The sequence below is a fragment of the Mustela lutreola genome, chromosome 8 (assembly GCF_030435805.1).
Source record: "Mustela lutreola isolate mMusLut2 chromosome 8, mMusLut2.pri, whole genome shotgun sequence".
Lineage (NCBI taxonomy): Eukaryota > Metazoa > Chordata > Mammalia > Carnivora > Mustelidae > Mustela > Mustela lutreola.
Genome location: NC_081297.1, coordinates 59,266,615 through 59,277,892, shown reverse-complemented (window position 1 = coordinate 59,277,892; position 11,278 = coordinate 59,266,615). Strand labels below are relative to the sequence as shown.

General features: G+C 35.9%; 1 protein-coding gene across 1 annotated transcript; it reads left to right on the top strand.

Annotated features, from left to right (window-relative positions):
• Positions 1 to 7,783: 7,783 nt before the first annotated feature.
• LOC131837868 (olfactory receptor 6C6-like) lies at positions 7,784 to 8,755 on the top strand. The gene has a single exon (XM_059183531.1). It carries the CDS (start codon positions 7,817 to 7,819, stop codon positions 8,753 to 8,755), a length of 939 nt encoding a protein of 312 aa, XP_059039514.1. The 5' UTR covers positions 7,784 to 7,816.
• Positions 8,756 to 11,278: the final 2,523 nt, after the last annotated feature.

The window sequence follows — 11,278 nt, the reverse complement described above, 5'->3', positions numbered from 1 at the left end:
TAAGCTCACAACTCGGTGTTACCTTGAACCGGTCGCAGGCTCAGTGAGCTCGGAGCGCGGCTGGAGGTCAGGCAGACGGGAGTAACTGGGCAAGGTTCTCTGAGCGCGCACTGAGGAGTGTGGCCCTGGGCTCTCGGCTCCAACAGGACGGAGATCAGGAGGCCGCCATTTGTGTTCCCGTCCTCCGGAACTCTACAGAAAGCGCTCAGGGAACAAAAGCTCCTGAGATCAAACCCAAGCGGATCACTCACCCCGGCCCAGGGTAAGGGCGGTGTAATTCCACCTGGGACAAAGACACTTGAGAATCACTACAACAGGCCCCTCCCCCAGAAGATCAACAAGAAATCCAGTCGAGACCAAGTTCACCTACCAAGGAGTGCGGTTTCAATACCAAGGAGAGCAGCAGAATTCTAGAGGAGGAGAAAGCAAAGCACGGAACTCATGGCTTTTTCCCTGTGAATTTTTTTAGTCTTGCAGATAATTTAATTTTTTTCTTTTTCATTTTTTGTTTTTTTATTCTCGCCTTTGGGTAAAATTTTTTTTTAACTGTTACCTTTTTCTTTTTTAACGATTTTTTACTAGTTTATCTAATATATATATTTTTTCTTTTTTATATTTTTCTTTGGTGTTTTCTTTTTTTTAAAATTCTTTTCTTTTTTTTTCTTCCTTCTTCCATTTTGAACTTCTTTTTATCCCCTTTCTCCCCCCTCACGATTTTGGATCTCTTCTAATTTGGTTAAAGCATATTTTCTTGGGGTTGTTGCCATCCTTTTAGTATTTTACTTGCCCCTTCATATACTCTTACTGGACAAAATGATAAGACGGAAAAATTCAACACAAAAAAAAGAACAAGAGGCAGTACCGAAGGCTAGGGACCTAATCAATACAGACATTGGTAATATGTCAGATCTAGAGTTCAGAATGAGAATTCTCAAGGTTCTAGCCGGGCTCGAAAAAGGCATGGAAGATATTAGAGAAACCCTCTCAAGAGCTATAAAAGCCCTTCCTGGAGAAATAAAAGAACTAAAATCTAACCAAGTTGAAATCAAAAAAGCTATTAATGAGGTGCAATCAAAAATGACGGCTCTCACTGCTAGGATAAATGAGGCAGAAGAAAGAATTAGTGATATAGAAGACCAAATGACAGAGAATAAAGAAGCTGAGCAAAAGAGGGACAAACAGCTACTGGACCACAAGGGGAGAATTCGAGAGATAAGTGACACCATAAGACGAAACAACATTAGAACAATTGGGATTCCAGAAGAAGAAGAAAGAGAGAGGGGAGCAGAAGGTATACTGGAGAGAATTATTGGGGAGAATTTCCCCAATATGGCAAAGGGAACGACCATCAAAATTCAGGAGGTTCAGAGAACGCCCCTCAATATCAATAAGAATAGGCCCACACCCCGTCTCAGTGACAAAGAGAAAATCCTGAAAGCAGCCCGGGAAAAGAAGTTTGTAACATACAATGGTAAAAATATTAGATTGGCAGTTGACTTATCCACAGGACATGGCAGGCCAGAAAGAGCTGGCATGATATTTTCAGAGCACTAAATGAGAAAAACATACATCCCAGAATACTATATCCAGCTAGGCTAACATTGAAAATAGAAGGAGAGATTAAAAGCTTCCAGGACAAAGAACAACTGAAAGAATTTGCAAACACCAAACCGGCTCTACAGGAAATATTGAAAGGGGTCCTCTAAGCAAAGAGAGAGCCTGCAAGTGGTAGATCAGAAAGGAACAGAGACCATATACAGTAATAGTCACCTTACAGGCAATACAATGGCACTAAATTCATATCTCTCAATAGTTACCCTGAATGTTAATGGGCTAAATGCCCCTGTCAAAAGACACAGGGTATCAGAATGGATAAAAAAAACAAAACCCATCTATATGTTGCCTCCAATAAACTCATTTTAAGCCCGAAGACACCTCCAGATTAAAAGTGAAGGGGTGGAAAAGAATTTACCATGCTAATGGACATCAGAAGTAAGCAGGAGTGCAATCCTTATATCAGATCAATTAGATTTTAAGCCAAAGACTATAATAAGAGATGAGGAAGGACACTATTTCATACTCAAAGGGTGTGTCCAACAAGAAGATTTAACAATTTTAAATATCTATGCCCCCAAAGTGGGAGCAGTCAACTATATAAACCAATTAATAACAAAATCAAAGAAACACATCAACAATAATACAATAATAGTAGGGGACTTTAACACTCCCCTCACTGAAATGGACAGATCATCGAAGCAAAAGATCAGCAAGGAAATAAAGGCCTTAAACGACACACTGGACCAGATGGACATCACAGATATATTCAGAACATTTCATCCCAAAACAACAGAATACACATTCTTCTCTAGTGCACATGGAACATTCTCCAGAATAGATCACATCCTCGGTCCTAAATCAGGACTCAACCGGTATCAAAAGATTGGGATCATTTCCTGCATATTTTCAGACCACAATGCTCTAAAGCTAGAACTCAACCACAAAAGGAAATTTGAAAAGAACCAAAATACATGGAGACTAAACAGCATCCTTCTAAAGAATGAATGGGTCAACCGGGAAATAAAAGAAGAATTGAAAAAAAATCATGGAAACAAATGATAATGAAAATATAACAGTTCAAAATCTGTGGGACACAAAAAAGGCAGTCCTGAGAGGAAAATATAGAGCGGTACAAGCCTTTCTCAAGAAACAAGAAAGGTCTCAGGTACACAACCTAACCCTACACCTAAAGGAGCTGGAGAAAGAACAAGAAAGAAACCCTAAGCCCAGCAGGAGAAGAGAAATCATAAAGATCAGAGCAGAAATCAATGAAATAGAAACCAAGAAAACAATAGAACAAATCAACGAAACTAGGAGCTGGTTATTTGAAAGAATTAATAAAATTGATAAAACCCTGGCCCGACTTAGCCAAAAGAAAAGAGAAAGGACCCAAATAAATAAAATCATGAATGAAAGAGGAGAGATCACAACTAACACCAAAGAAATACAAACTATTATAAGAACACACTGTGAGCAACTCTACGGAAATAAATTTGACAATCTGGAAGAAATGGATGCATTCCTAGAAACATATAAACTACCACAACTGAACCAGGAAGAAATAGAAAGCCTGAACAGACCGATAACCAGTAAGGAGATTGAAACAGTCATTAAAAATCTCCAAACAAACAAAATCCCAGGGCCAGATGGCTTCCCGGGGGAATTCTAACAAACATTTAAAGAAGAACTAATTCCTATTCTCCTAAAACTGTTCCAAAAAATAGAAATGGAAGGAAAACTTCCAAACTCATTCTATGAGGCCTGCATCAACTTGATCCCAAAACCAGACAAGGATCCCACCAAAAAAGAGAGCTATAGACCAATATCCTTGATGAACACAGATGCGAAAATACTCAACAAAATACTAGCCAATAGGATTCAACAGTACATTAAAAGGATTATTCACCACGACCAAGTGGGATTTATTCCAGGGCTGCAAGGTTGGTTCAACATCCGCAAATCAGTCAATGTGATACAACACATCAATAAAAGAAAGAACAAGAACCATATGATACTCTCAATAGATGCTGAAAAAGCATTTGACAAAGTATAGCATCCCTTCCTGATCAAAACTCTTCAAAGTGTAGGGATAGAGGGCACATACCTCAATATCATCAAAGCCATCTATGAAAAACCCACCGCAAATATCATTCTCAATGGAGAAAAACTGAAAGCTTTTCCGCTAAGGTCAGGAACACGGCAGAGATGTCCATTATCACCACTGCTATTCAACATCGTACTAGAGGTCCTAGCCTCAGCAATCAGACTACAAAAGGAAATTAAAGTCATCCAAATCGGCAAAGAAGAAGTCAAATTATCACTCTTCGCAGATGATATGATACTATATGTGGAAAACCCAAAAGACTCCACTCCAAAACTGCTAGAACTTATACAGGAATTCAGTAAAGTGTCAGGATATAAAATCAATGCACAGAAATCAGTTGCATTTCTCTACACCAACAGCAAGACAGAAGAAAGGGAAATTAAGGTGTCAATCCCATTTACAATTGCACCCAAAATCATAAGATACCTAGGAATAAACCTAACCAAAGAGGCACAGAATCTATACTCAGAAAACTATAAAGTACTCATGAAAGAAATTGAGGAAGACACAAAGAAATGGAAAAATGTTCCATGCTCCTGGATTGGAAGAATAAATATTGTGAAAATGTCTATGCTACCTAAAGCAATCTATACATTTAATGCAATTCCTATCAAAGTACCATCCATCTTTTTCAAAGAAATGGAACAAATAATTCTAAAATTTAAATGGAACCAGAAAAGACCTCGAATAGCCAAAGGGATATTGAAAAAGAAAGCCAACGTTGGTGGCATCACAATTCCGTACTTTAAGCTCTATTACAAAGCTGTCATCATCAAGACAGCATGGTACTGGCACAAAAACAGACACATAGATCAATGGAACAGAATAGAGAGCCCAGAAATCGACCCTCAACTCTACAGTCAACTAATCTTCAACAAAGCAGGAAAGAATGTCCAATGGAAAAAAGACAGCCTCTTCAATAAATGGTGCTGGGAAAATTGGACAGCCACATGCAGAAAAATGAAATTGGACCATTTCCTTACACCACACACTAAAATAGACTCAAAATGGATGAAGGACCTCAATGTGCGAAAGGAATCCATCAAAATCCTTGAGGAGAACACAGGCAGCAACCTCTTTGACCTCAGCCGCAGCAACATCTTCCTAGGAACAACGCCAAAGGCAAGGGAAGCAAGGGCAAAAATGAACTATTGGGATTTCATCAAGATCAAAAGCTTTTGCACAGCAAAGGAAACAGTTAACAAAATCAAAAGACAACTGAGGGAATGGGAGAAGATATTTGCAAACGACATATCAGATAAAGGACTAGTGTCCAGAATCTATAAAGAACTTAGCAAACTCAACACCCAAAGAACAAATAATCCAATCAAGAAATGGGCAGAGGACATGAACAGACATTTCTGCAAAGAAGACATCCAGATGGCGAACAGACACATGAAAAAGTGCTCCATATCACTCGGCATCAGGGAAATACAAATCAAAACCACAATGAGATATCACCTCACACCAGTCAGAATGGCTAAAATCAACAAGTCAGGAAATGACAGATGCTGGCGAGGATGCGGAGAAAGGGGAACCCTCCTACACTGTTGGTGGGAATGCAAGCTGGTGCAACCTCTCTGGAAAACAGCATGGAGGTTCCTCAAAATGTTGCAAATACAACTGCCCTATGACCCAGCAATTGCACTATTGGGTATTTACCCTAAAGATACAAACGTAGTGATCCAAAGGGGCACGTTTACCCGAATGTTTATAGCAGCAATGTCTACAATAGCCAAACTATGGAAAGAACCTAGATGTCCATCAACAGATGAATGGATCAAGAAGATGTGGTATATATACACAATGGAATACTATGCAGCTATCAAAAGAAATGATATCTTGCCATTTGCGACAACATGGATGGAACTAGAGCGTATCATGCTTAGTGAAATAAGTCAAGCAGAGAAAGACAACTATCATATGATCTCCCTGATATGAGGAAGTGGTGATCCAACATGGGGCCTTAAGTGGGTACGAGAAGAATAAATGAAAGAAAATGGGATTGGGAGGGAGACAAACCATAAGTGACTCTTAATCTCACAAAACAAACTGAGGGTTGCTGGGGGGAGGGGGTTTGGGAGAAGGGGGTTGGTGTTATGGACATTGGGGAGGGTATGTGCTTTGGTGAGTGCTGTGAAGTGTGTAAACCTGGCAATTCACAGACCTGTACCCCTGGGGATAAAAATATATGTTTATAAAAAATAAAAATTTATATAAAAAGGAGACTAAAATATTATGGTAATTAAATAAACATGTACTTTTAAGATTTTTTTCTATAAGGAAAATTTTTAGTCACGGGTGAAACATAAATAGGATTGGAGAACTTCATGTTGATAACGTATCATTGTTAATGTCCTGACACTAATGGTTATAGCATGTTTTTCTAGTAGAATATACTTTTTTGATATAAACACATACTACTATGCTGACAGAGCATCAAATGGTGCAGGAATAAAAGATGTTCATTGTCTATTTGTTGTTTTTTTTATTATATTTTATATTGTTTCAAAATTTAAAAAATAGCAAAACATTTAAGTATTATCGACCTCCAATTTGGGGCATAAGTCACAAGTTAGTGAAATCCTAAAATTGACTAAGAATGCAAGAGAGAGTTTCCTTTTGGGATAAACCACTTTAATGTGTAGAAATGATCATACTGTCCCAGGGAACTGGAACATCTGAAATTCTTTTGGCATTAAGTATAGAGTTTAAAATATTTCTAGTTCTCTTTTGGGAGCATATCTGTTTTGTTTTATAGTTTAAGAAATTCAGTTCTGTGCTTAAAGCAATTCAGTTTTTCTTTCTTTCCTTTTTTGTTTGTTGTTTTGGTGGTTGTTTTATTTCTTACATAACTGATATTCCTGACATGAGTCTCCAGAGGTCATTTATTTTTCTTTTCTTCTTCTTCTTCTTTTTTTTAAAATTAATCCCTTGTGTGTCTTTTGAGAAAAGTGATAAAACTGTGCCTTTTGTTAGTGCACAATATGAAGCAAGAATTCTTTGTTTCAAAATTTGGGTTCCTTTCATATGAGGGATTTTCCAAAAAGTCTTTTCATTTACAGCATTACATTTCCATTTAGAATTTTTATGGAAACATAAGAAAAGAAGACAGAAAATGAATCTTACCTAGCCTGAAAGAGGATTCTAATTATATGTAATATCTGGATTCTGTCATTTTAATGAGTAGCAGTGGAGGTGAAAGTAATTAACAGATGCATATAATTTTGAGAATGCATATGTTTTTAGAATCCTTCTTGAGAGAGAATAGTCATCATTTATTTTTGACCACAGTTTCTACCATATTACTATAAGGGAAAAAATTATATGAATGTATTTGAGATATGGTAAGTCACTTAAAATTTGCAATAAATATCTAGATCATAAATGAAAGCATTCTCACAAGTAAAAGTCAGGTAATCCAGGTAACTTTTGAACTGTCATTTACTTTTCTGTTTTTATGTAGATGCAATAGTCAAAGCTTCATGATTAAATTCAACTGATATGAGAAGACTGATGCATTTGAAACCAAAGAAAAGAATAATTAAGTGAAATGAGATAAAGAAACAATGCAGAAGTACTGCATCAGAACAAAATAATAATATATATCAGAATATTTCAATCATAGAGAAAATATGTAACTGTGATTATTTCTATATATTAAAAATTATTAAGTGTTTTAATGAGCTAAGAATTTTTGAAGAATATTACATATAAACATTGGTATTAATTTTCTAAATGTTACAAGAATTTTTTCAATAATTTTAAAGATATACATAGAAAATACATTTAAAGTCAAGCTTAATTCTATGTAGAACACTGAAACTAAATTCAGCTCATTTGGAAATGATCAGCTAAAATTTAAGTTATCTTTTAAGTTCCAATAGAAAAAAGAAAAAATTAAGTAGTTTTGTTACCATAACTAAGATTTAAATGGAATAATCTGTTAGAGGTTCCTAGGTTGATCAATGCTCTAGTTTTAAGTATCAACTCTCTTATGAAATCAGATCATTTTTTTAAACTTATTTACATTTCTGACTATGTGTTTTTGGTTTTGTTGTTTGTTTGTTTCTGTCTGTACCTTTTTAAAAACTCCTCTTATTTCCACTTCTGGAGTTGTTTTCCTAGATCTATTTCATAATATTCAAATCAGAAATGAGGAATCAGTCAAGAGAGATCAAGTTTATTCTCCTAGGATTGACTGATGACCCACAATTGCAAATTGTGATTTTTATATTTTTCTTCCTAAACTATGTGTTGAGCGTGATTGGGAACTTATCCATCATCCTTCTTACCTTGCTAGATCCCCGCCTCAAGACTCCCATGTATTTTTTCCTCCGAAATTTCTCCTTCTTGGAAGCTTCATTGACAACAGTCTGTATTCCCAGATACCTGATAAGCATCATGACGAAAAACAAAATAATTTCCTACAATAGTTGTGCATCTCAGTTATTCTTTTTCCTCTTATTAGAAATTACAGAATTTTACCTACTGGCTGCCATGTGTTTTGACCGGTATGTAGCAATCTGCAAACCCCTCCATTACCCCATCATTATGAACAACAAAGTGTGTTACCAACTACTATTCAGTTCATGGACAATTGGCTTTCTGTTTACATTTCCACCAGTGGCCTTGGGACTGACATTGGATTTCTGTGCTTCCAAAGTAATTGATCATTTCATGTGTGACACTTCCCCCGTGCTGCAGCTTTCCTGTACTGACACTCATTTACTGGAATTGCTTTCATTTGCCTTAGCTATTGGAATACTCCTGATCACATTGCCTTTAGTAATTCTTTCCTACACATATATTATCAAGACCATTCTAAAACTCCCCTCTGCTCAGAAAAGAACAAAGGCTTTTTCTACTTGTTCTTCTCATATGATTGTAGTCTCCCTTACTTATGGTAGCTGTATCTTTAATTACATAAAACCAACAGCAAAGGAAAGGGTGACTTTATCTAAAGGTGTAACTGTTATTTACACCTCAGTTGCCCCTTTATTAAACCCTTTCATTTACACTCTCAGAAACCAGCAAGTGAAAGAAGTGTTCAAGGATATACTCCAAAAGATTTTCTCTTTTTTCAAAAAATGAAGAGGAAATTTAATTTTAAAATCTTAGCTAAAAAGTAAATAAAAATTTTGACTCATTTTATAAGCTTACGTAATCTATTCTTCAAATAGTCCATCTAACATTTATACCTCATAATATTTAACCACACCTGTCACCACAATTCACCTTTTCCCTCCAACTCTATGATTAACAGTCCTGCGCTAAAGTATGTGTATTCACTTGAGTTATCAACACAAATGTGAAATTTCTTTTACTCTACAAAACATGGTTCTGACCTCCTCAGAAAAATGATTTTAAATAGATATCATTATAAAAATTTTAAATAAGTATACAGACATCAATATAATAACATGAACTACTATTGGAACTCTAGGAAATTCTTCAAATGTCACACAAATGTTTTCAACAAAACAAAAAAAGAAGGTAGGCCGCAAGTCATAAATAGCTCATATGTTCTAAAATGTAGCAACTTTATCTGGTATGTCAGTAGACCTGAAAATTTGGAGTGAGTAACAATCACACACCTGGTTGGCTTATTTAATGGCAAATACAATATTCTCATCCTTAAACTGTCTTTTTTTTTTAAAGATTTTATTTATTCATTTGACAGAGAGAGAGAAAGAGAGAGAGACAGAATGAGCATAAGTAGGGGAAGAGGCAGCAGGAGAGGGAGAAACAAACTCACTGCTGAGCAGGACATTAAGCTGGATCCCAGGATCAGGAGATCATGACCTAAGCTGAAGGCAGATGCTTGACCATGTGAGCCACCACGTGCCCCCCTAAAATGTCTTTTTAACTTAGCTGGAGTAAAGTATAGAAACATGGACTACAGGTGATTCTGTTGTCGGTGGTTCCTATGAGAGTTTTCTTTTTTGATATAAAAGCCTATGTGAGCAGATTTTTATTTTATTAAGATTATTATGTTAAATTTATTGAGGATGGGTTCTGGGATGTTAGAGTCAGGAAGACAAGTTAAATGGCTAATACTTCAAACTAAATGAGTTACTTGAGAATTGAAATGCAATAGTGTCCATGAATCTGAAGCTCTGGGAAAAGGTTCCATAGATATTAGGAAAACAAACTGAAAGGGATGGTTGAACATTTGGCTATATGGGATAAATGGAAAAGATTTTCAAAACTAAAATGTAGCTTCCTTAAACCTTCATTCTACCCATTCCTGCACATACTCCCTTATATATTCAATATTTTTAAAGAAGGCAGTATTACTGGTATCTGGTCAGATTAAAAAAAAAAAAGTATCTACAAAGAAATCCATGAAATAAATAGAGTTCCATATTGGGTATATTATGCCACCTGAGAAATATGAGTGCAAAAATCATTAAGGTATTTAATGCTGTACCTCCTATCCATTTGACTCTGAGAAAAAACAATCTAAGTTCAGGTTTTTGTCCTCATTTATTTTACTATTTTAAGCCAACACTGTTAAGCATCTTCTTTGCTAAGATAACTACAAGGGAATAAGTTCATGTTATGATATTCAAGTCCCCAAAGCTTTCCAGTAAGCTCTTTAAAAACTATTAGACCTTTATTAGATAATGTTTGAGAATATGTTCCTCATTTTTTGTGTTGTCTTTTCATTTTTCTTACAGTGTCCTTTGGTTACAGAATTTTTAATTTTGATGAAATCTTTTTTTTTTAGTTTTTATTTTGTTGCATGTGCTTTTGGTATCATATATAAAACACCATTACTTAACCCAAAGTTGCAAGGAGGTACACCTACCATTTATTCTAAGAAATTTCTAGTTTTGTATCGGACAATCTAGGTCTTTGGCTTCTATTGAGTTAATGTTTCTATACAGTTTCAGGTAGAGATTAAAGTCATATTTGCATGAAAATAGTTATCACATCATGACTTGCTGAAAAGGCTATCATTTCCCCATTCAATAATCTTGGGGCACCTGTTAAAAATCAATTGACCATAAATGTATAGGTTATTATAGGACTCTCTGTTTTATTCCTTTGTGCTATTGGTCAGTTGCTCTGTCAGTATCACACTCTCTCTGTCACTGTACTTTTATAATAAGTTATGAAATTCGGAAAGATGACTCAACTTTCTTCCTTTTTCACTATTGTTTTGGCTATTCAGAGTACCTTGCAATTCCATATGAATTTTAGGATCCAATTGCTCACTTATGCAAAAAGAGCAGCTGAAAATTTAATAATGATTGTGTTGAATCTGTGGATTAGTTTGGGAACTATTACCATCTAATTCAATGTCGGGTCTACTCTCCAATACATACACACACACATACATAGCTTGTCGTTATTTATTTAGGACTTTTTAATTTTTTTTACTTAAGATTTTATTTATTTATTTGTCACAGAAATAGAGATCACAAGTAGGCAGAACAGTAGGCGGGCGGGGAGGGACCAGGTTCCCTGCTGATCAGCGAGCCCAATGAGGGACTCAATCCCAGGACCCTGAGATCATGACCTGAGCTGAAGGCAGAGGCTTAACCCACTGAGCCACCCAGGTTCCCTAGGACTTTTTAATTTTTTTTTAATTTTGTTAATTTCTTGGTA

Coding starts and splice junctions, on each gene's coding strand:
- LOC131837868 (XM_059183531.1), top strand. CDS start 7,817: ATGAGGAATCAGTCAAGAGAGATCAAGTTTATTCTCCTAGGATTGACT.